The sequence below is a fragment of the Neoarius graeffei genome, chromosome 1 (assembly GCF_027579695.1).
Source record: "Neoarius graeffei isolate fNeoGra1 chromosome 1, fNeoGra1.pri, whole genome shotgun sequence".
In the NCBI taxonomy this organism is placed as follows: Eukaryota; Metazoa; Chordata; class Actinopteri; order Siluriformes; family Ariidae; genus Neoarius; species Neoarius graeffei.
Window position 1 is genome coordinate 41,574,246 of NC_083569.1, and position 26,727 is coordinate 41,600,972.

A 26,727-nucleotide genomic window follows, 5' to 3' on the forward strand; every position below is an offset into this window, starting at 1 on the left:
ATCACACCATCTGTAAAAAAGCTGAAGTTAAAAAGAGGATGGGTCCTACAATAAGACGATGATTCAAAACACACCTCAAAATCTACAATGGAATACCTCAAGAGGCCCAAGCTGAAGGTTTTGCCCTGGCCCTCACAGTCCCCTGACCTAAAGATCATTGAAAATCTGTGGATAGATCTCAAAAGAGCAGTGCGTGCAAGACAGCCCAAGAAACTTGTAGAACTAGAAGCCTTTTGCAAGGACAAATGTGTGAAAATCCCCCAGGTAAGAACTGAAAGATTATTAGCTGGCTACAAAAAGTGTTTACAAGCTGTGATACTTGCCAAAGGGGGTGTTACTAGGTACTAACCATGCAGGGTGCCCAAACTTTTGCTTTGGGATTTTTTCCTTTTTTGTCATTTTGAAAATGTAAAAGAAGAAAAAAATTGTTTTTGCTTAAAATATAAAGGGAATGAGTCATCTTTAACTTTATGCCTTTTGGAGATCATTTCATCTTCAACTTGCTTAACTGTTCACAGTAACAGCAATTTTGACCAGGGGTGCCCAAACTTTTGCATACCACTGTACTGTTGTGTTAAATTCAAATATGATATGGGAACAGTTAGAGGGAGTCTTCACTCATTTCAACACCCTTTTCAATAACCACTATTTTATCAGGATGATATGAAAATTATGTCGCTTTTATCTCATCTAATCTCATCTCATTATGTCTAGCCGCTTTATCCTGTTCTACAGGGTCGCAGGCAAGCTGGAGCCTATCTATGTCGCTTTTATTATTAACTAGAAATAATATGGTAGCATTGTATTGCCACAGGAAATAAAGTTCTAATTTCTTTATAATCTGTGTTGTTTATAAATATGTAAAGTACAAATGAATCTGTTGAATGGTTAATCAATAACAAAATATAATGAGCTTGTTTTAATGTGCAGTGAATTGAAACCACAGACCACAACTTGGAACCTGCTGTGCACCACTTATTTCATGAACTTAATTACTTCTATAGATGATGAAAAAGAAACAAAAAGAAACAAAGCTGTGGCTATTCTAGCAGTAATCAACTAATCAACTAGTGAGCACAATTATCTGTGCCTACTTTAAATTGTTTTCCTTATACCTGCTGTGTGTGTGTGTGTGTGTGTGTGTGTGTGTGTGTGTATACAGTGGTGCTTGAAAGTTTGTGAACCCTTTAGAATTTTCTATATTTCTGCATAAATATGACCTAAAACATCATCAGATTTTCACACAAGGCCTAAAAGTAGATACAGAGAACCCAGTTAAACAAATGAGACAAAAATATTATACTTGGTCATTTATTTATTGAGGAAAATGATCCAATATTACATATCTGTGAGTGGCAAAAGTATGTGAACCTTTGCTTTCAATATCTGGTGTGACCCCCTTGTACAGCAATAATTGCAACTACACATTTCTGGTAACTGTTGATCAGTCCTGCACACCGGCTTGGAGGAATTTTAGCCCATTCCTCCGTACAGAACAGCTTCAACTCTGGGATGTTGGTGGGTTTCCTCACATGAACTGCTCGCTTCAGGTCCTTCCACAACATTTCGATTGGATTAAGGTCAGGACTTTGACTTGGCCATTCCAAAACATTACCTTTATTCTTCTTTAACCATTTTTGGTAGAATGACTTGTGTGTTTAGGGTCATTGTCTAGCCGCATGACCCACCTTCTCTTGAGATTCAGTTCATGGACAGATGTCCTGACATTTTCCTTTAGAATTTGCTGGTATAATTCAGAATTCATCCATCAATGATGGTAAGCCGCCCTGGCCCAGATGCAGCAAAACAGGCCCAAACCATGTTACTCCCACCACCATGTTTCACAGATGGGATAAGGTTCTTATGCTGGAATGCAGTGTTTTCCTTTCTCCAAACATAACACTCCTCATTTAAACCAAAAAGTTCTAGTTTGGTCTCATCCATCCACAAAACATTTTTCCAATAGCCTTCTGCCTTGTCCATGTGATCTTTAGCAAACCAGATGAGCAGCAATGTTCTTTTTGGAGAGCACTGGATTTCTCCTTGCAACCCTGCCATGCACACCATTGTTGTTCAGTGTTCTCCTGATGGTGGACTCATGAACATTAACATTAGCCAATGTGAGAGAGGCCTTCAGTTGCTTAGAAGTTACCGTGCGGTCCTTTGTGACCTTGCCAACTATTACACGCCTTGCTCTTGGAGTGATCTTTGTTGGTCAACCACTCCTGGGGAGGGTAACAATGGTCTTGAATTTCCTCCATTTGTACACAATCTGTCTGATTGTGGATTGGTGGAGTCCAAACTCTTTAGAGATGGTTTTGTAACCTTTTCCAGCCTGATGAGCATCAACAACGCTTTTTCTGAGGTCCTCAGAAATCTCTTTTGTTCGTGCCATGATACACTTCCCCAAACATGTGTTGTGAAGATCAGACTTTGATAGATCTCTGTTCTTTAAATAAAACAAGGATGCCCACTCACACCTGATTGTCATCCCATTGATTGAAAACACCTGACTCGAATTTCACCTTCAAATTAACTGCTAATCCTAGAGGTTCACATACTTTTGCCACTCACAGATATGTAATATTGGATCATTTTTCTCAATAAATAAATGAACAAGTATAATATTTTTATCTCATTTGTTTAACTGGGTTCTCTTTATCTACTTTTAGGACTTGTGTGAAAATCTGATGATGTTTTAGGTCATATTTATGCAGAAATATAGAAAATTCTAAAGGGTTCACAAACTTTCAAGTGCCACTGTATATATATATATATATATATATATATATATCATCTCATTATCTCTAGCCGCTTTATCCTTCTACAGGGTCGCAGGCAAGCTGGAGCCTATCCCAGCTGACTACGGGCGCAAGGCGGGGTACACCCTGGACAAGTCGCCAGGTCATCACAGGGCCGACACATAGACACAGACAACCATTCACACTCACACCTACGGTCAATTTAGAGTCACCAGTTAACCTAACCTGCATGTCTTTGGACTGTGGGGGAAACCGGAGCACCCGGAGGAAACCCACGTGGACACGGGGAGAACATGCAAACTCCGCACAGAAAGGCCCTCGCCGGCCCCAGGGCTCGAACCCAGGACCTTCTTGCTGTGAGGCAACAGCGCTAACCACTACACCACCGTGCCACCCATATATATATATATATATATATATATATATATATATATATATATATATATATATTCTCTTGCAAAAGCATTCATCTCTCTCGGTGTTTGTACTGTTTTGTCACATTACAAGCTGGAATTAAAATGGATTTTTGGAGGGTTAGCACCATTTGATTTACACAACATGTCTACCACTTTAAAGGTGAAAATTGTGTTATTATGACACAAACAATAATTAAGATAAAAAAACAGAAATCTGGAGTGTGCATAGGTATCCCCCACAACACACACACACACACACACACACAAAAAAAAAAAAGTCAATACTTTGCAGAGCCACCTTTTGCTGCAATTACAGCTGCAAGTCTCTTGGGGTATGTCTCTCTTCGCTTAGCACATCTATCCACTGGGATTTTTGTCCATTCCTCAAGGCAAAACTGCTCCAACTCCTTCAAGTTAGATGGGTTGTGTCAGTGTACCGCAATCTTCAAGTTATGCCACAGATTCTCAATTGGATTGAGGTCTGGGCTTTGATTAGGCCATTCCAAGACATTTAAATGTTTCCCTTTAAACCACTCCAATATAGCTTTAGCAGTATGTTTAGGGTCATTGTCCTGCTGGAACATGAACCTTCATCCCAGTCTCAAACCTCTGCCTAGCTCAAACATGTTTTCCTCCAGAATTGCCCTGTATTTAGTGCCATCCATCTTTCCTTCAGTCCTGACCAGCTTTCCTGTCCCTGCAGATGAAAAACATCCCCACAGCATGATGCTGCCACCACCATGCTTCACTGTCGGAATGGTGTTCTCAGGGTGTTGGGTTTGTGCCACACATGGCATTTCCCATGATGGCCAAAACGATCAGTTTTATTCTCATTTGACCAGAGAATCTTCTTCCATGTGTTTGGGGAGTCTGCCACATGCTGTTGGGCAAACTCCAAAAGTGTTTTCTTCAGCAATGACTTTTTTCTGGCCACTCTTCCATAAAGCCCCGCTCTGTGGAGTGTATGGCTTAAAGTGGTCCTATGGACAGATACTCCCATCTCTGCTGTGGATCTTTGTAGCTCCTTCAGTGTTGTCTTTGGTGTCTTTGTTGCATCTCTGATTAATGCCCTCCTTGCCCGGGCTGTGAGTTTTAGTGGGCAGCCTTCTCTTGTCAGGTTTGTAGTGGTGCCATATTCTTTCCATTTTGTTATAATGGATTTAATGGCGCTCCCTGGGATATTCAAAGTTTGAGATTTTTTTTTATGACCCAACCCTGATCTATACTTCTCCACAACTTTGTCTCTGACCTGTTTGGAGGCTCCTTGGTTTTCATGTTGCTTGCTTAGTAGTGTAGCAGAATCAGGGTCCTTCCAGAACAGGTTGATTTATACACACATCATGTGACAGATCATGTGACACTTTGATTGCACACAGGTGGATCTCAATCAACTAATTATGTGACTTATGAAGTGAATTGGTTGGAGCAGCTCTTATTTAGGGGTTTCATACGAAAGGGGGTGAATACTTATGCACACTCCAGATTTCTGTGTTTTTTCATCTTAATTATTGTTTGTGTCACAATAAAACAACAATTTTCACCTTTAAAGTTGTAGGCATGTTGTGTCAATCAAATGGTGCTAACCCCCCAAACATCCATTTTAATTCCAGCTTGTAATGCAACAAAACAGGACAAACACCAAGGGGGATGAATACTTTTGCAAGACACTGTGTGTGTACACACAGTAGTGTGCAAAAGTCTTAGGCGCATGTAACGAAATGCTGTCGACCAAAAATGGCTTAAAAATTATGAAATGAAATATTTCGACATTAAAAAAAATACTATAAACAGCAGTAAGCCATAATAAATGAAACAAAGTCAACATTTGGTGTGAGATGACCCTTTGCTTAAAAAAATAGTCGTCTCCGGTACAGTGAGTGCAGTTTTATAAGGAAATGAGCTGTAGGTTTTACTGAGCAACTTACAGAACCAGCCACAGTTCTTCTGGACACTTTGTCACACTCACTTCTTAATTTTGCACCAAAACCAAGTAGCCTTCATTATTTTTCTTTTTTAATCTGAAATGTGGTCTCTTGTGTAATATGCTGCTCAGATACAAACATTGTTTTTTCCTGTAACATTTAATTTCGTGCTGGAAAACGAATGTTTAGACTCTAAAATGTACTGATTCGATAATGTAGCAGTCATAAAATAGAAATCGATAAAGTTTGTATAAAAAAAAATAGGGTGCCTAAGACTTTTGCACAGTAGTGTGTGTGTGTGTGTGTGTGTGTGTGTGTGTGTGTGTGTGTGTGTGTGTGTGTGTGTGTTTTAACAAATAAAAGAGGTAGAAGCAACTTTCACACATAAAGCTGATATCACACCTTCTTTCCTATTGTGACTGGAGCACGTGAGTGTTATTACAATATATTATTAAATTACTTTCCTTAAGGAAAATGTAACTTGGCATAATGACCCAAATAATAAATGAAATAAATAAATATGAATGAAAATGTACTTTAAATTATATTTCTAATCTCATCTCTCATTATCTCCAGCCGCTTTATCCTGTTCTACAGGGTCGCAGGCAAGCTGGAGCCTATCCCAGCTGACTACGGGCGAAAGGCGGGGTACACCCTGGACAAGTCGCCAGGTCATCACAGGGCTGACACATAGACACAGACAACCATTCACACTCCCATTCACACCTACGGTCAATTTAGAGTCACCAGTTAACCTAACCTGCATGTCTTTGGACTGTGGGGGAAACCGGAGCACCCGGAGGAAACCCACGCGGACACGGGGAGAACATGCAAACTCCACACAGAAAGGCCCTCGCCGGCCACGGGCCTCGAACCCGGACCTTCTTGCTGTGAGGCGACAGCGCTAACCACTACACCACCATGCCACCCAGTTCATTATTCATTATTATCACAAATCCTGGGTAATGTTCTCTTACCTGATAGGATATAGGAATCTCAGATCTGCTTCCTTTATTCCCATATTCAGTGTCATTTTCCAAGCTTCTTGGCGCTTGATAACTCTCTCTATTCTGAGAGGCCGAGAGCAGCCACTGTAACCGCCTACACATTAAGGAGGGAGCGTGGTTGATACAGCACACCACAGAAGCTACTTCCCATTTTCTGACAATCCCATCATGTGGCATTCTCTGTTTAGCTTCTTTCCATGTTGCCAGAAAGATGTCACAGTTTAAAAGAAAAAAATCTTTCCATAAAGCACACTATCATTTGCAGTGTTATATATGAGAGAGAGAGAGAGAGAGAGAGAGAGAGAAGTCCCTGTCAAACAAAAGAAAATCCTGAGACAGTCATGCCAAGGAACTAAAAGCAAAACAGTAAGTACACCCTTCGCGAAGAGGGCAAAAGGGGATTATGATCACACTCATTAAACCGTCCCACTGTGGTTTAGTGCATGTCACAGGATTAGGATAGATTAAAATAGAATGTGGCGGCACGGTGGTGTAGTGGTTAGCGCTGTCGCCTCACAGCAAGAAGGTCCTGGGTTCGAGCCCCGGGGCCGGCGAGGGCCTTTCTATGTGGAGTTTGCATGTTCTCCCCGTGTCCGCGTGGGTTTCCTCCGGGTGCTCCGGTTTCCCCCACAGTCCAAAGACATGCAGGTTAGGTTAACTGGCGACTCTAAATTGACCGTAGGTGTGAATGTGAGTGTGAATGGTTGTCTGTGTCTATGTGCCAGCCCTGTGATGACCTGGCGACTTGTCCAGGGTGTACCCCGCCTTTCGCCCGTAGTCAGCTGGGATAGGCTCCAGCTTGCCTGCGACCCTGTAGAACAGGATGAAGCGGCTAGAGATGATGAGATGAGAAAATAGAATGTGGTTGTGGGTTTGCGTGCTTGTATTTACATGTTGTCTTTCTGACATTAAATACGATATGTCCACCATCATTCAAAAGCAGAATCAGATTTAGGCTTTTGGACCTAACAACTAGAAATGCTGGGAAGGCCTACTTATGATTTCAGACGCAGCAGGTTGCCACTTCATCCTGTCTTTTTATTTGCTTGTCTCTGCTTTTTCAAGAAGCTGATAATTTTTTTCGGAGCAGCTACGTCCCCTAAACTTCTTCTACGACAGAAATATTCTATGTTCACTTGAGTCACAGAGAGTCAAATACTATTCATTAAAATATCCATTCAACACAGAGTGTCTGCCAAATGTAATTACATTTTAATCATGTGATTTTTCTTTTGTGGTCACTGAATTACTGCTTTGCGACACTGTTGAATGTCACTCGAGGTGAAAGATAGCTAAAATTACTCATTTTACTTCTGAGTCACACAAATTTCAATATCAGTGAAAAAAGAGACTTTCTAAGCATGTCCAATTATGCTGATTAGATAAATTACTCCACAACACAGTCATCTAACTTAGTTGTATTTTGTATGGAAGGTAGTTCATGACTATAATTTTATTTTTATTACCATATTTAGTTTTAAATTTTATTAAAAGAAAAAAGCTACAGAGGTGACTGATCTACATAAATAATAACTCTTCAAATCTGAGAGGTGCTGGTCCCTGTTCTGGCATGATCCAGTACTCAGGTAAGTTGATAACAGATAGCTCTTTTTTTTCTACTGTTATCAATGGCCTAGGAGCAAGATGGAGTACATGTGCGTGAATGAGGGTGAAAACAGTGGAATGGTACAGCTGCAAGGAATAGAGGTAGTCAAAGCATTTGAGTTCAAATATCTGGGGTCAAGTGTACAAAGTAATGGCGAGTGCAGAAGCGAAGTGAAGAAGAGAGTATAAGCAGGTTGGAATGGATGGAAGAGAGGGTCAGGAGTGATTTGTGACAGAAGTATACCATCAAGAATTAAAGGGAAAGTGTACAAGACAATAGAGGCTTTGCACCGTCACGTGACCCCCATAGCAACGATAACTATGTCGCCATGACGGGGGCATGCTTGTAGTGTGTCATTCAGCCGAGTTTATTGTTATTGATCAGTATGGGAAGGTTTTGCGGCATTTTTGGATGTGCAAATCGTTCTGAATGAAACAAAGACATCAGATTTTTTTAAATTTACTAAAAGTAATGCATCATCAGGGGGAAAAAATAGAGGGATTTCTAAATATAGAAGGGAAATTGAAAAAAAAAACATTCAGCGGGACTCGGTGTAAAATGAAGAGGTCAAAAACCCTATGGTATGCTCACTTCATTTCCTCAAAGGTAAGAATTCCAAATAATAATAATAATAATAATAATAATAATTACAGAATTGCAGCAAGGTGCTCTTTCTTATACAGTGAAGTGAACATGATCAACACAGCGGCTTGTCACAGCCTAACCTTCACCAAGACTTAAAAAGTGCATTTACATTCGGGGATCCTTCGGAGCACATTGTGCGCATGCTTGGGACCCAGTCATTATGGGAAACACCTGATGCTGTTTCGAGTGCAATCAGCATGCGCATATAAGGATGCTGTTTTCACAGAGACTTTGTGAAGTATTCTGTCAGGTATGTGATGGAGATGGGTCTAAATGCAGGAAGAGTGTTTATTAGCAGGCGTGATATTTACAATAACAAAACACAAATGAAACCGAAAACAGAATCATAAGCATGGCTAGAAACAAATGTGACAGTGATAATGATAATACTTCACAAAGCCTCTCTGTCCTTACATGCATGTGCCAATTGCGCTCAAATCAGTATCAGGTGTTTCCCATAATGACTGGGTCCCAAGCGTGCACAACGCGCGCCGAAGGATCCCCAAATATAAATGCACTTTTTAAGTCTCGGTGAAGGTTAGGCTGTGCCGAGTCACTGGGTTGTTCATGTTCACTTCACTGTATAAGAAAGAGCACTTTGCTGCCTTTGTGAAATTATTATTATTATTATTATTATTATTATTATTATTATTGAATTCTTATCTTTATGGAAATCAAGTGAGCATACCATAAGGTTTTTGACCTCTCCGTTCAACACTGAGTACCGCTGAATGTTTTTTCCCATTTCCCCCTTCTATATTTAGAAATCTCTCTAGATTTTTCCCCTGATGATGAATTGCATTTGGTAAATAAATAAAAAAATCTGATGTCTTTGTTTCGTTCAGAACTATTTGCACATCCAAAAACCCAGCAAAACCTTCCCATGCCAGTCAATAACAACTAACTCAGCTGAATGAAGCACTACAAGCGTGCCCCCTGTCATGGCAGCGTAGTTACTGTTGCTATGGAGGTCACATGACGGTGCAAAACCTCTATAGTAAGACCAGCTATGTTGTATGGTTTGGAGACAGTGGCACTGATAAAAAGACAGGAGGCTGAACTGGAGGTAGCAGAGTTGACGATGTTGAGATTCTCAATGCGAGTGACAAAGTTGGACAGGATTAGAAATGAGTATATTAGAGGGGCAGCACATGTAGGATGGCTTGGAGATTGAGATGGTTTGGACACGTACAGAGGAGAAATCCAGGGTATATTGGGAAAAGAATGCTGGAGATGGAGTTGCCAGGGAGAAGGAAAAGAGGAAGACCAAAGATGAGATTTATGAATGCAGTGAAGGAGGACATGAGGACAGTTGGTGCTACAGAAAAAGACACAGAGGACATGAGGAGATGGAGGGATATTATATTATCTGCTGTGGTGACTCCTAATGGAAACAGCCAGAAGAAGAAGAAGAAGAAGCGATAGCCTACTTGCTGTTGAGATAAACTTCCCACATGTCCCATAACTTAACTATCTCCCATTACATAGCTATGAAGCAGCATAACAGAGTGGATTTGCTTCACTGCTGCTTGTTGAAGATTCTATGAAGTGAATTAGGGCAGTTGATTATCAGTAAACATGGGAAAGAGGCCTCTTAAAGGTGAAAGGGTATATAAATAAATTTTATGCAATGTGGCCCCCCTTCTTTTCCTTTGTTAAATTGTTACACTTCCCTGCAACTCCAGATACGCTGACATTTCTTTTTACTTAGCTGGTTCTTGACATAATATAGATGGCTACAGTTGTGGAACAGGGCTATTTCCTGTATTTTTTATTATTTACTATTTACTGTTTGTTCTCAAACACATTAAGAAGGCAAGAAATTGCACTGATTAACTTTTGACGAGGCACACCTGTTAATTGAAAAGCATTCCAGGTGACGACTTCATGAAGCTGGTTAAGATAATGCCGATAGTGTGTAAAGCGTCATCAAGGTAAACGCTGGCTGCTGTGAAGAATCTAAAATATGAAACATATTTATTTCTTTTAACACTTTTTTGTTTACCATATAATTCCATATATGTTTCAGATGTTATTTCATAATTTTGATGTCTTCAGTATTGTTCTACAATGTAGAAAATAGTCAAAATACAGAAAAACCTATGAATGAGCAGGGGTGTCCAAACTTTTGACTGGTACTGTATTAATACTGTCAGTAATGCAATATAATTAGCTACATTTATCAGCTATCTCTAAGCACTTTTTGAGATACAGAGTGGTATTATGAGAGAGGATGGTCTGCAGACCTCCCAAGTGACCCACATCTGGTGGGTCGGAACCGCAAAATGATATCCAAAAAATCTGACCTAGCAAGTCATGAAAAAAACATGCATCAGAAAAAGCTAAAGAGTAATGTCAATGATCTGTCAGGATTTATCTTTATATTATTAATCTTGCTGATACATGTATGTGTTTTTGGACCAATTAACAGCTTATTAAACAAATGCACGCATTTATACACACATGTATAGGGCCTGTACGTCTACTGGTACAGTGTTGCTTGAAAGTTTGTGAACTGTTTAGAATTTTCTATATTTCTGCATAAATATTGGTGCATTCATGTGCTATGGGAATTATGGTAAATACCAAACGCCGACATGGAAAGCACACATGAACGCCCCCTCTTGTGGTATTTTCCACTGGGCAACTCGTAGAAAATTTTGATACACGAGTTGCCGAGATGAGATGAACTTTAACCTTTTCAACATGGCGGCGAGCGGTACAAGACTAGTTTATGAACCAAGAAAGAAGTGGTTTTCACCTACGGGAAGCTGACTCTCATCTTTTAAACGAGTCATGTTATGTATATTATATGTATATTATAGCCGAATACAAAATATTCTGTGGCTGTCCAAAGAACGCCAACAATGATCTAGATACTGGCTACTCTCATTGTGGCTACAGCCAAATTTCCAAAAACTGCGTGGCATTCAATGTGTTAAGAAAATCTCTACTTGTCATGATCAGGAAATATTCAGCATTATTTACCTTTTGACTTTTGATAACTCATATTCCTGCTGCAGCTGATGAACAAGGCAATCTATAATTGTTTTAGCCAAATAACAGGCCTGATTCTGAATCTGGTCCACCATCTTTAATTTGTCAACAACAAAAGCATGTGAACACAACACACTGGTAAATACCACTTCCCAACTGGAAAATATCATCTTCCCATAGCACATGAATGCAGCATATGACCCAAAACATCATCAGATTTTCACACAAGTCCTAAAAGTAGATAAAGAAAACCCAATTCAGCAAATGAGACAAAAATATTATACTTGGTCATTTATTTATTGAGGAAAATGAGCCAATATTACATATCTGTGAGTTGCAAAAGTATGTGAACCTCTAGGATTAGCAATTAATTTGAAGGTGAAATTAGAGTCAGGTGTTTTCAATCAATGGGATGACAATCAGGTGTGAGTGGGCACCCTGCTTTATTTAAAGAACAGGGATCTATCAAAGTCTGATCTTCACAACACATGTTTGTGGAAGTGTATCATGGCCTGAACAAAGGAGATTTCTGAGGACCTCAGAAAAAGTGTTGTTGATGCTTATCAGGCTGGAAAAGATTACAAATCCATCTCTAAAGAGTTTGGACTCCACCAATCCACAGTCAGACAGATTGTGTACAAATGGAGGAAATTCAAGACCATTGTTACCCTCCCCAGAAGTGGTTGACCAACAAAGATCACTCCAAGAGCAAGGCGTGTAATAGACGGCGAGGTCACAAAGGACCCCAGGGTAACTTCTAAGCAACTGAAGGCCTCTCTCACATTGGCTAATGTTAATGTTCATTAGTCCACCATCAGGAGAACACTGAACAACAATGGTGTGCATGGCAGGGTTGCAAGGAGAAAGCCACTGCTCTCCAAAAAGAACGTTGCTGCTCGTCTGCAGTTTGCTAAAGATCACATGGACAAGCCAGAAGGCTACTGGAAAAATGTTTTGTGGACAGATGAGACCAAAATAGAACTTTTTGGTTTAAATGAGAAGCATTATGTTCGGAGAAAGGAAAACACTGCATTCCAGCATAAGAACCTTATCCCATCTGTGAAACATGGTGGTGGTAGTATCATGGTTTGGGCCCATTTTGCTGCATCTGGGCCAGGACGGCTTGCCATCATTGATGAAACAATGAATTCTGAATTATACCAGCGAATTCTAAAGGAAAATGTCAGGACATCTGTCCATGAACTGAATCTCAAGAGAAGGATGCAGCAAGACAATGACCCTAAGCACACAAGTCGTTCTACCAAAGAATTGTTAAAGAAGAATTAAGTGAATATTTTGGAATGGCCAAGTCAAAGTCCTGACCTTAATCCAATTGAAATGTTGCGGAAGGACCTGAAGCGAGCAGTTCATGTGAGGAAACCCACCAACATCCCAGAGTTGAAGCTGTTCTGTACAGAGGAACGGGCTAAAATTCCTCCAAGCCGGTGTGCAGGACTGATCAACAGTTACCGCAAACGTTTAGTTGCAGTTATTGGTGCACAAGGGGGTCACACCAGATACTGAAAGCAAAGGTTCACATACTTTTGCCACTCACAGATATGCAATATTGGATCATTTTCCTCAATAAATAAATGACCAAGTATAATATTTTTGTCTGGTTTGTTGAACTGGGTTCTCTTTATAGGACTTGGGTGAAAATCTGATGATGTTTTGGGTCATATTTATGCAGAAATATATAGAAAATTCTAAAGGGTTCACTAACTTTCAAGCACCACTGTGTGTGTGTGCTTTTATTATTATGATTATTAGGCTCATTAATTATTCAGGATCTCTTCCGTCGGTCCATTCCAGGAAAGAGTTAAGTTTGACTTCCTTGTTGCACGTGACAGTATCACATGACAGAGGTCTCGTGAAGTGTTGTTGCTTCTTGACAACTGAGGCAGCAGGTAATTCTGGTTACATTAAAAAACAAAAAAAAAGGGTACTGTTTGTTTATTTTTATTTATTTATCTTCTTTAGTGTTGTGTTGCGGTTGTAATGTCGGTTGAAAGCGCAGTAAAGGTTTACAGAGCCGCTAACCGAATGCTAAGCAGCCGGCTAATTTAACCTGGTTAGCTGACTGACTTTGGGATAAAACTGACAGTCAGACTTTTCCATTCAGCAAATGTTTGTTTTATATTTTATGTCGAATTTATATTACAGTCAGCTAGCAGGACAGGCATTACTCCATAAACTGCTCCTTTATGTGTCTGTGCATATATAATAACAACTAATTGAGCTAGCATACACCTGCTAATGACCTGTATTTGTGCAGAGCTAGTCAGCATTAAACTAGAAGAGTGAGTAGAAGATGAAGACTGGCCTGATGCTGCGTTCATGTGCTATGGGAAGATGATATTTTCCAGTTGGGAAGTGGTATTTACCAGTGTGTTGTGTTCACATGCTTTTGTTGTTGACAAATTAAAGATGGTGGACCAGATTCAGAATCAGGCCTGTTATTTGGCTAAAACAATTATAGATTGCCTTGTTCATCAGCTGCAGCAGGAATATGAGTTATCAAAAGTCAAAAGGTAAATAATGCTGAATATTTCCTGATCATGACAAGTAGAGATTTTCTTAACACATTGAATGCCACGCAGTTTTTGGAAATTTGGCTGTAGCCACAATGAGAGTAGCCAGTATCTAGATCATTGTTGGCATTCTTTGGACAGCCACAGAATATTTTGTATTCGGCTATAATATACATATAATATACATAACCTGACTCGTTTAAAAGGTGAGAGTCAGCTTCCCGTAGGTGAAAACCACTTCTTTCTTGGTTCATAAACTAGTCTTGTACCGCTCGCTGCCATGTTGAAAAGGTTAAAGTTCATCTCATCTCGGCAACTCGTGTATCAAAATTTTCTACGAGTTGCCCAGTGGAAAATACCACAAGAGGGGGCGTTCATGTGTGCTTTCCATGTGCTTTTCGTTTGGTGTTTACCATAATTCCCATAGCACATGAACGCACCATGAGACTAAGAGCTGAACGGTGCTTGTTGGTTACAGAGGTTTACTTATTTCCTACACTACCGTTCAAAAGTTTGGGGTCACCCAGACAATTTTGTGTTTTCCATGAAAAGTCACACTTTTATTTACCACCATAAGTTGTAAAATGAATCGAAAATATAGTCAAGACATTTCTCTGGCCATTTCGAGCCAATCGACCCCACAAATGTGATGCTCCAGAAACTCAATCTGCTCAAAGGAAGGTCAGTTTTATAGCTTCTCTAAAGAGCTCAACTGTTTTCAGCTGTGCTAACATGATTGTACAAGGGTTTTCTAATCATCCATTAGCCTTCTGAGGCAATGAGCAAACACATTGTACCATTAGAACACTGGAGTGAGAGTTGCTGGAAATGGGCCTCTATACACCTATGGAGATATTGCACCAAAAACCAGACATTTGCAGCTAGAATAGTCATTTAGCACATTAGCAATGTATAGAGTGCATTTCTGATTAGTTTAAAGTGATCATTGAAAAGAACAGTGCTTTTCTTTCAAAAATAAGGACATTTCAAAGTGACCCCAAACTTTTGAACGGTAGTGTACATGAGCTCTTGTGTTGTCTCAATTGAGCTGAAGAAGTCCCCCTGACTGTCTAGTCATTCTTCTGTTTCTCCTCTTTAGAGTTCAAGGTGAATATTAAGTACAGTATTTGGACATGGACATCCGAGGAGCGGTGGACGCTGCTGTCCCAACCAACATCATCGCCGCCAAGGCGGCTGAGGTCCGAGCCAACAAGGTCAACTGGCAGTCCTACTTACAGTAAGTAAGGGTAGTATCTCACTGGGCTGCGACAGCCTGCGACTAGTTGGAGACACAACCATTGCGATAAAGTATGCGAATTAGTGACAATTTTCACTTGGAATCTCACTGAATTGATATTCACATCGTCGTCGTCGTGGTGCTAGATGACTCAGGGGGGCTGAGCGTCTGTGGCCCGTCGCACAATATCCCTCCAGCCCTCTCTGTCTTTCGCTGCGCGGGCAGTAGTTGAAAGCCCCATCCCGGTCAAGGCCATCACTCCGTCCATCACACGCGTCTTTTGCCGGCCTCTTCGTCGTGTTCCGAAGACCATGCCAGTGATGAAATCGGCCACTATTCCCTCTGCTCTGATAACATGGCCAAAATACCGCAACTTCAGCTTGTCACAATACTTCATCAGATGCCAGCTGCCTCCAATCTGTTGCCTCACGTAGATGTTCGATTTCTTCTCAGTCCAGCTAATCCTTAACATTCTACGGTAAGACCAGTTCTCGAACACTTCGATTCTCTTCCGATCAGACTTTTTCAGCGCCCAAGACTTGGCCCCATAGGTGGCAATCGGAAACACCAGTGACCGGAGGAGGTGTAGCTTTGTGTGTTGACAGATGTTCTTATCCGTCCATACAGGGGCCAGGCTGATAACTGCCGTCTTTGCAATTGCAAGTCGCCGCCGTATCTCAATTATCGCAATTGTTGTGTCTCCAACTACTCGCAGGCCATCGCAGCTGAGCGAGATACCAGCTGAAGAACTCGCACTTCCTGTCTCACGGAAACTCTCTTGAGAAGGGTTCGCCGGGGCTATTTTGAGAGCAATTTTGTCGCACAAATTTTTCGAACATGTTCAAAATTTCAGCGACGAAGGAGCGACATTTTGCAACTCATGAGAAGAATGTTTCAAGACACTTTTGAAACTCTCTTGCGAATGACGTTCACAAGCTGTCACAGCCCAGTGAGATACTGGCTTAACCTTCAGCCAAAACCACAACAAGGGCCTAAAAAGGCAAAGCGTCTTATCATTCCTTTGCATGTGTATTTGTTTTTCTGCCTCTTATATTAGAGCACACCTTTGCCTAGGCTTGTAGTACTCAAGTCCAGGACTCGGAGTTTCGCATAAAATATTTATATCTACATTCATTTTTGTACTAATTTCGTGCAAGAGAATGCACATTCACCTGTTCAGACATCATGTTCAGGAACAAACTAACGTTAATGGCGCTAAAATGCCTGGAGAGAAGCCTCTAGAATCGTCCACTTTGCTTATACAGACTTCTTGTGCAGTGGGGAAAAAACCGCACTGCAATGTATTCCATATGTAGAAGAACTATCGAGGGGACGACGGGGACAACCTCGAACTTCAATCGTCATTTGGTAAGACTCCACCCAGAGGAGTCAGTGGCACGCTGTGTTCATTGCTCTGTTGATAGCGGGGTTTGCTTGCTGAGCGATGAACTAGCTAGTGTTAACCCTCTCTCATGTTATTTGCCCTGTTGATAGTGGGCGGGGCTTGCTGAGCGATGAACAAGCTTTTTATCTGTAGCCTGTTAGCTAAAATGGGGCAGTCAAGCGGTAACGTTCATCCAACACAGCAGCAGAGCCGGTTTCACATAAAGGCAGCAGCAGCCACTGTCAAATGGTGCGGGTGGAGTCTTGTTCTCGGACTCGACTTGGATCAATAGTAGACTCCACTCGAAATTTTCTTTAACGACTTGATTCGGACTTGAGACTGGACTCGGACTTGAGGTTTAGTGACTCGACTACAACACTGCTTTTGCCTCATGTGTTGTCTCAACCATGTTCTATCCATCCATCCATCTCCGGTTGAGAGTACACCGTGTGCATTCTGGCTGCTGCTTCTCACCGCAGCTTTTTATTTTATTTTCCCTTTTTCTTTTTTGTGTTTTGAGTAGTTTGTTTTTTGTTTGAGTCTTTTGTCTGCCGGTTGTAGTGTAGCTCCGGACCCAGTTTTGGGCGTCAGTTCCCTCCAGGCCTCGGTTTGCTGTGGCGATGCCTGTACTCCTAGCTGTGGACTGCAGTGAGCTTGTTGCTCTCTTTAACATCAGAGTTGTCCAGTGCTCTGTGCAGTGGTGCTTTTGTGCTTGGCGCGCTGTTGCCCGGCGGCGGCTATGCAGGTGGTGTAGGACTTATCTTCATGCGCCTTTTGGTGGTTCTGTGGCTGCTACACCATTGGAATGACATCCTGACCTTTATTTGGTGGACTCATATAAGCAGCCTTGGGTATGAGAAAGGCGCTATATAAATTTAACCACCTTCTTATTAACAATTAACATCTCCAGCTTAGTTGTGAAGGAATATTTTTATTCACACTAGAATAAATTTATTTTATTTTTTTGCGTTTAACATTTATAATCCTACTGTTTCTGCTTTATTAGTTTAGCTCTGATACGTCTACTGAATGTATTTCTTCATACTTCCCTTGGATTTTCCTCAAAAACAGGAACTAAACGGTTTTTCTTAACTTATAAAGATGGTGTCAGTGTCTTGTGACTGTGTGTGTGCGCACGCATGCAAGTAGCTCATTTATATTGATTTTTACTTTGGATTGGAATGTTTTGAAGAAGTTATCAGATAATCTATGTAGTTTTAAAATAGGTGACACTAGTATAGTGATTGAGAAATTCAACTAGGGTGTTGTGGTGGTGGTGGTGTGTGTGTGTGTTTTTGTTGAGGTTTCCCCCCTCCCCTCCCTTTCTTTCCCCACAACTATTTGTGAGGTTTTCACACAGAACATCACTACGGTGTGTCGTCTAATTCGAGGCTGTTTGTCGCTTCATGTTCAAATTTTTTTTTTTCCGTTTTCCCCGTGGGGCGGCACGGTGGTGTAGTGGTTAGCGCTGTCGCCTCACAGCAAAAAGGTCCTGGGTTCGAGCCCCGTGGCCGGCGAGGGCCTTTCTGTGCGGAGTTTGCATGTTCTCCCCGTGTCCGCGTGGGTTTCCTCCGGGTGCTCCGGTTTCCCCCACAGTCCAAAGACATGCAGGTTAGGTTAACTGGTGACTCTAAATTGAGCGTAGGTGTGAATGTGAGTGTGAATGGTTGTCTGTGTCTATGTGTCAGCCCTGTGATGACCTGGCGACTTGTCCAGGGTGTACCCCGCCTTTCGCCCGTAGTCAGCTGGGATAGACTCCAGCTTGCCTGCGACCCTGTAGAAGGATAAAGCGGCTAGAGATAATGAGATGAGATTTCCCTTTTCCCCGTTGGTGTTGTAACATAAAGTAGATCAAGTGATGCAACGCCGTCTGTATTACCCAAGTTTGGAAAATATCACTTCTCTACGGCTGTTAATGACGCAATCTACAAATATTAATCATAAATTAACTTATGAGTGGTGCTACAGATCATGAAAGTTATGTGAAAAGGCTAAGAACAGCGAATGTTACACAAGTATGTTTTCAATCTGGATTTAAACACCACAAGCTGTCCTGATGTAATCGCTGGTAAAGGGAGGTGAACAGGCCAACATTTATTTGCTGGTAAACATGATTTGAGATGTGTTTTGGTCCTTTTCAAAGCTAATATACTCGCTACAAAATAAGCGAGTGCATTAATTCCCAGGAGCTGATCATGACTATAAAATGTATTTTTTTTTTTTCTTTTTTATTTATTTATTTTTTTTGGTTGTGCATTAGTTTAAATAATGCAAGGCCATGATGTGCTGGAAAGAGGATAAACATTAAATGATTATTGAATCATTATAATGGCACCACTTGCTCATTTGAATGTTTAAAATGCAGATTTTAAACCCAACACGTGGAAAGTGGTTTTGCGCACACTAACCTTATTTGTCAAGCTAATAAATTTTATTTGATTGCATACAGTGGTAATGCATGTTCAGAATAATCGAATGGTTCATTACAGGTAATTTGCATGATATGTTAACTTGCTCTTAGTGCGAAACATCTACGCGAATCTCCGAGCTCCAGTGAATGAATGACGTCCCGACCGGCGTGAACTGGATGAATGAGTCGTGGGCAGACAAAATGAGTCACAGACAGCGTGAAATAAATGAACGAGCCGTGGTCAGCGCGTACTGAAAAGCTTGACCAGCATGTTAATTAAAGATCATGGCTCCATTTCTTCACTTTCATTTGTGTTTTGAAGGAGTTTTACTCAGAAAGAAGCCTACTACTGTGTTCTCTGTCCTGTATTCAGGAAAATGAAATACAGTCCTGTGCTGAAGTCTGAGGCACCCTATTGTTTTTCATACAAGCTTTGTTATAGATTTCTGTTTTCTGACTTCTACATTATCAAGTCAGTACAAAAACATTTTAGAGTCCAAACGTTCGTTTTCCAGCACGAAATTAAATGTTACTGAAAAAAAAAGTTTGTATCTGAGCAGCATATGACATAAGAGCGCACTTTTCAGATTAAAAAAAAGAAAACATAATGAAGGCTCCTGGGTTTTGGTGCAAAATTAAGACACGAGTGTGATGGTGTTCAGAAGAACTGTGGCTGGTTCTGTAAGATGCTCAGTAAAACTGACAGCTCATTTCATTATGAAACTGCACTCACTGTACCTGAGACGACTATTTTTATAAAGCAAAGGGTCGTCTCACACCAAATATTGACTTTCATTTATTATGGCTTACTGCTGTTTATAGTATTTTATTTTTTTTTAAATGTTGAAACATGGGGCGGCACGGTGGTGTAGTGGTTAGCGCTGTCGCCTCACAGCAAGAAGGTCTGGGTTCGAGCCCCGTGACCGGCGAGGGCCTTTCTGTGTGGAGTTTGCATGTTCTCCCCGTGTCCGCGTGGGTTTCCTCCGGGTGCTCCGGTTTCCCCCACAGTCCAAAGACATGCAGGTTAGGTTAACTGGTGACTCTAAATTGAGCGTAGGTGTGAATGTGAGTGTGAATGGTTGTCTGTGTCTATGTGTCAGCCCTGTGATGACCTGGCGACTTGTCCAGGGTGTACCCCGCCTTTCGCCTGTAGTCAGCTGGGATAGGCTCCAGCTTGCCTGCGACCCTGTAGAACAGGATAAAGCGGCTACAGATAATGAGATGTTGAAACATTTCATTTATTTTTAAGCCATTTTTGGTCGACAGCATTTCTTTACATGTGCCGAAGACTTTTGCACACTACTGTGTGTGTATATATCTGGAAATCATACATGCAGCAGCTTTGCAAGTATCTATACCGATTATCCGTCAGGGAGAAACACTATATTGCTTATCCAGGGACCCTGGGCAGGTTGTCAGTCTGTCACGGGGCTAACACGGAGACGAACAAACATTCATACCTATGGGCAGTTTAGAGTAGCCACTTGATTTAATCCACGTCTTTGGACTGTTGGAGGAAACCCACACAGGCACAGGGAGAACATACAAACTTCACACAGAAAGACCTCTGTTCGTAATGAGGTTCGAGCCCAGAACCTTCTTGCTGTGAAGCGACCGTGTTAATCACTGCACTGCTGCCCAGCTTTGCAAGTGTTAAGAAAAATACATCAGTTACTTTTTTCACAACTGCTGTTAAATGCAATTTAGAAATTCCCACTGTTTTCTTGGGTTTCTCAATTATTGCCTGTGACTAACAATCACACTCCTATCTGGCCTGTAAAATATGGGTCTGTCTCAGAAACTTAGTACCCCACTAAATATACTCAGTCAATAAACTATACGGTTTTGAATGGTGATGTTGGTTTTAATTTGAAATAAAATGATGAAAGAAATAATACAGATAAAACTAAATCTTTGATGTGAATACTCTATTCAGAATTTGGCGAAAATTCTGCAAATTTGTGGAAAAATGGCGGCTTGATCTGGGACATGATAAACGGTTGACTACATCGCATTCCCTTAAAAAGGTTGTAGTCCACTGAAAAGTTTACAGTTATCACTAATTGTATTTTAAGTTGTAACTTTATACACCTAAGGATTGGTGCGCTCACAGAATAATCATCTCATCTCATTATCTGTAGCCGCTTTATCCTGTCCTACAGGGTCGCAGGCAAGCTGGAGCCTATCCCAGCTGACTACGGGCGAGAGGCGGGGTACACCCTGGACAAGTCGCCAGGTCATCACAGGGCTGACACATAGACACAGACAACCATTCACACTCACATTCACACCTACGCTCAATTTAGAGTCACCAGTTAACCTAACCTGCATGTCTTTGGACTGTGGGGGAAACCGGAGCACCCAGAGGAAACCCACGCGGACACGGGGAGAACATGCAAACTCCACACAGAAAGGCCCTCGCCGGCCACGGGGCTCGAACCCGGACCTTCTTGCTGTGAGGCGACTGCGCTAACCACTACACCACCGTGCCGCCCCGAGTTATTTTATATGGAAATCAATTTTACAAAAGCATTTGAATTGTAGTCAAAAAAATTTCCCACAGTGGAGGCCAGATAAAGCAAGATGTTATCTTTATTCTTATTAAACATGACAAAAGAAACATTGAGTGTTAGGTAAATGCAAAAAAAAAAAAAGTAAAATTAGAAAGCTTTTTTTTTTTTTACCATAATGTCCCAAATGAGAGACCAGTTTCTGAGACAGACCCAGATATGATATGCTTAGGTTTGACAATATTATTCCTATTGAGCTGCTGGATGGCAGGTTTCCAAAATCCAAGATGGAAAATGCGTTGAAGATTGGATGGAAATTGGAGAAATCGAGGCAGAATGTGGTTTCTTGAATGCATGTATAAAACTATGTAGTATTAAAAATGTTTGGGCGGCTCGGTGGTGTAGTGGTTAGCGCTGTCGCGTCACAGCAAGAAGGTCGGGGTTCGAGCCCCGTGGCCGGCGAGGGCCTTTCTGTGCGGAGTTTGCATGTTCTCCCCGTGTCCGCGTGGGTTTCCTCCGGGTGCTCCGGTTTCCCCCACAGTCCAAAGACATGCAGGTTAGGTTAACTGGTGGCTCTAAATTGACCGTGGGTGTGAATGTGAGTGCGAATGGTTGTGTCTCTATGTGTCATAGGGCTGTGCGATGTCCCCTTAATTGGCATCGACGATGTTTACAGTGCAAACATCGTGATGGACGATCATATCGTGGGCGGGGGGATTTTAATACCACATTATTAAATATTATTATTATTATTAAAAGCATTAGATACTCATCCGAGGCTTTGGCACGTAAAGAAAAAAAAAAGCGCTAGGTGATGTGGAATATTTGGCCTTGATAACGGACATGTGGTCCAGCTGCAACATGATGCCCTATATGTCAGCTACCGTACATTATGTGGACCGAGAGTGGGCAATGCAGTCCAAATGCCTGCAGACGAGTTTCATGCCAGAGACGCACTCAGCAGACAATTTAGAAGACGCATTGCGCGAGACACTTGCCGAATGGAAAATAGAGGAGAAAAAGATCGCCTAACAACGGGGCGAATATTGTCACAGCCATCAGGCAATTGAAATGGCCGTGGTTAAGTTGTTTTGGGCACAATTTGAACCTGGCCATAACCAACTCGCTTGCGCAACAGAGGGCCAGTACAGACTGAGCGTTTGGAGTTTGCCGAGCAATCAACACTGCGTTTGCGCACAGCTGGCTTCGGAGAAATGAGCTGCGCAAAGCGCAGGTGGAAATGAACCTCCCCGAGCACTCACTGATCACAGTAAGATATTAATCTGCTCTAACAATGAAAGACTAGTATTTGAACTATGAGAAGAAACTACACTTAAGCTATTACTCATTGTTTATTTACACCATATCAATTGAAGATGCGTTTCGGCCTTTAGTGCGCACTTGAACGCGCTAATTTTTCCAATTTATTAGTGTTTGAATTATTGCACCAGCTTTTAAAATCATGATTTAATATTGTTTTTTTTTTTTTTACTGTCTTTACATTTGTCAGAATCACCTTCATTCTTCCCTTTGGTTTGACATTATGGCTTAGAGTGGACCATTTTGTGTCTGAAAGTAGGCCTATTTACCAGATTAAAGTTATTTGACTTCTGCCGAAGTCTGCGCTTCACTGCCGTTTGATAAGGTGCAGTATTTCCCGACTGAAGTCGTTAATAGTGGCTATTTGTTTGAACAACATGACAAATTTTACATTAAAAGTATAGTGTAGGCTAAAAAATGAAGTCAAAATGTATTATTAGTAGCATACTGTATTTGTGTAACCACATGTTATGTTCACTAGCACATCCCTGCACCATAGCCTACGTGAACAAGCAGTAATAGGATATTACTTTATAATGATTTATATAATTATGTATTTATATATAATTGTTATATAATATATTTATATATTAAACAAAACTAACTAACTAAACTAACAAAAAACTAACTTTTTAGGTTAAATAGGCCCAGATGATACCGTATATGCATGTTTATGATGGGAGGGGGCGTGGTATCACGATGGTGGCTCTCCATCGTGATGGATGGCCACCATCGTCGATGGACGATGGCATCATCTATCGGCACAGCCCTAATGTGTCAGCCCTGTGATGACCTGGCGACTTGTCCAGGGTGTACCCCGCCTTTTGCCCATAGTCAGCTGGGATAGGCTCCAGCTTGCCTGCGACCCTGTACAGGATAAAGCGGCTAGAGATAATGAGATGAGATTTCTACATTATCGAGTAATGAGCCTATGGTCTGAGAGAGTTCTACACAAACACACTGAACTTTACAACAGCTGCATGCATGTGAAATGGAAATAAATTGACTAAGGCAGGAAAAACTATTTTGGATAAAATTGTTATTGTCCGTTACATGTAAAAAGTAACCAATAACCGAATTTCAACTCAATGTGCGATCTTCATTTTATGATGCAATTCACAACTATTCTATGGTTTTTCCTAAAAAAAAAAAAGTAGTGCTTGCAAAATAGGGGGCAAGTGATAATATTGGGGGACAAGTGGATATTTACACCCACTTGCCCAGGGCAAGTGGGTTTAAAAGTTAATGTCGAGCCCTGACTACTTTTCTCTCTCTCTCTCTCTCTCTCTCTCTCTCTCTCTCTCTCTCTCTCTCTCTTTATTTCTTCTGTCTTAACTGTTCAAGCACCAATCACCAAAGCAAATTCCTTGTATGTGAGAACGGACTTGGGAATAAACTTGATTCTGATTTTCCTGGCTTGAACCACAGCCTCTTTCAGTTGTTGGTCCCCCCCCCCCCCCCCCCCCCCCCCGGTCTCTTTTTCAGGAGAAATGCATGCTCAATTGGGTTAAAAACCTTCCACTTTTCCCCTGATTAAGTTCCTGCCGGTCTTCATGTTGGTTTATTCTTTTTATCAACAAATGCAGTCTTCACAAGTGAAACTCAAGGGTCAGAGTAGACATTCAGAGCTATTAATTGTTTTTAAGCAAACTCACCTGAGCAGCAGGAAACACATGTTGGTCACGTGTTCCAATATCTTTGATTACAGTGGGACTGCCGTATTTGTGGGGAAATATGTTCCGACATCTAACACGAATAGCTGGAACCGTAGATAGTAGTGAACCATGTATTAGCTTTTTTTTAAATGTAAATGTATGCCTGTTATGAAGTTGACTTTGTAAATTACACACACTGACATCAACAACAGTAACCAATAATAAAATAAAAGAATACACTGTACTAAAAGTTATGTAAATGTGGTCTCTCTCTCTCTCTCTCTCTCTCTCTCTCTCTCTCTCTCTCTCATATATGAATGAATGAACAGGATTCTGTTGTTTCCACTTAATATTTTTTCAGCCCGGGATAAACTGTGTATAACTGAAACCATGGTTACTGAGTCAGCGCATATTGAAGTCCCACTGTACTTGAAAAATGAGTGGGTTCTAACAAAAGGTGCCATGTTTGAAGTTGTTTAACATCTCATCTCATTATCTCTAGCCGCTTTATCCTTCTACAGGGTCGCAGGCAAGCTGGAGCCTATCCCAGCTGACTACGGGCGAAAGGCGGGGTACACCCTGGACAAGTCGCCAGGTCATCACAGGGCTGACACATAGACACAGACAACCATTCACACTCACATTGTTGTTTAACATCTAGATGTAAATATCAGTAAATGAATGCTGAAGTTCTGATCTGTCGTCTTTTTGTCTGTTCATCTTTTGAGCTCGGACCTGAATGTCTTCAGTGTATAGCAAAAACAAAAGAGATGCCATTCCAATACTTTTGGAGTGGATGATGTTTTTAAATAATATGGGCTGGCGTCGAGTGGTATATCAGATGTATTCCATTCAGCTCGCATGATTTTGAACGAGTTGAAGATGAGTAGCTGAATGGAATATATCTGATATACCATGAAAAAAAGCCAGTCTATTAATTCTTCTTTATTATTATTATGCATGCATATTCCTTTTGGTTGTTCAATGCATCTTCCTCTTTCAAAATTCTCGAAATCTTCCGTATTTAATCTGTTTGTCTCAGTCGCTCGCTAGCACGGAAGTTTTACATCTTCGACGTGTGATGTCCTGTTGTCTTGACAACCATGCAATATCGTAAACCATATTCAACACTCATTCTCCATTGGGTAGAGTGATGTAATACACATAGGATAAGCGATATGCTAACAATATTGCATGCTATCAAACCAAATGAATGAAACCTGCTAGAAGGGAATAGAACACGTTTTTATTCCATCAAAAAAAGCGTCCAGTGTGTATAATAATTTTGTATATGGGTCTGTCTCAGAAACTGATTACTGTGGGGGTACCCCACTAAATATACTCAGTCAATAAACTATATGGTTTTGAATGGTGATGTTGGTTTTAATTTGAAATAAAATGATGAAAGAAATAATACAGATAAAACTAAATCTTTGATGTGAATACTCTATTCAGAATTTGGCGAAAATTCTGCAAATCTGTGGAAAAATGGCGGCTTGATCTGGGACATGATAAACGGTTGACTACATCGCATTCCCTTAAAAAGGTTGTAGTCCACTGAAAAGTTTAGAGTTATCACTAATTGTATTTTAAGTTGTAACTTTATACACCTAAGGATTGGTGCGCTCACAGAATAATCATAACCGTAATAAAACATCATGCAAAATATTTGATCACCGTCATAACTCCATTTTCCGCAGACCCAAAACCAATACGATCGCGTGTTTTGATCTAAACGGAAAGCCTCGGGGTCAAGGTCACTACCTCACCAAAAGTAGGAACTTAAAATCACTACGTCATATAAACATTTAGTTATAAATCTGCGATTTTGTTTTTTAAAACGAAAGCTGAAAGTTAGGTATAGAATATGTTTCTGACAGAATATGTTCCGATGGTAGCTGGTCTTGTATGAATTTGAGCTATAAAATGAGTTGTGGTCTATTTTTTACCGTAGCGTGTTATTTGTGTGCGGGGAAGGACACACATTAACAATTTGCACGTGTAGAATGGAATTTTCCACTCCAGCAGTTAGAAGTTGATCATGCTTCCATTTGCGGTTTTTGTTACGCGGGTGATCTGTTCGGACGTTATCACTGAAAAGGGGAGTTTTGACGGTTTTATTTTGTTTTAGTCTTGCAGTATAAGGCAATAGAATGTTTCTTTTTCATCTTACTTTCATATTTCGTAGTGTTTGCGTATTTTTGGCCAATATTTTGCAACCATGGTCAATTTAGATCGAACTTTTGATAGAATCTACGGCCAGTCGTTTTGCCCCGCCCCCGCCTCGCGCTCCGTCCGGTGCGGTAGTGATGTCCCGTTGCTCGC

General features: G+C 41.0%; 2 protein-coding genes across 2 annotated transcripts in view; one reads left to right on the plus strand and one right to left on the minus strand.

Annotated features, from left to right (window-relative positions):
• Window positions 1-6,284, minus strand: part of rgs20 (regulator of G protein signaling 20) — a 54,706-nt gene extending 48,422 nt beyond the window's left edge. The window contains exon 1 of the mRNA XM_060922980.1: window positions 6,078-6,284. Within this exon, the coding sequence (XP_060778963.1) occupies window positions 6,078-6,284 (207 nt within the window). The remainder of the gene's footprint in view (window positions 1-6,077) is intronic.
• A 6,888-nt stretch (window positions 6,285-13,172) lies between these two features.
• atp6v1h (ATPase H+ transporting V1 subunit H) overlaps window positions 13,173-26,727 on the plus strand; it is a 117,004-nt gene continuing 103,449 nt past the window's right edge. Inside the window, exons 1-2 of the mRNA XM_060932037.1 lie at window positions 13,173-13,262; window positions 14,986-15,123. Of these exons, the coding sequence (XP_060788020.1) occupies window positions 15,020-15,123 (104 nt within the window). The 5' untranslated portion in view covers window positions 13,173-13,262; window positions 14,986-15,019. The remainder of the gene's footprint in view (window positions 13,263-14,985; window positions 15,124-26,727) is intronic.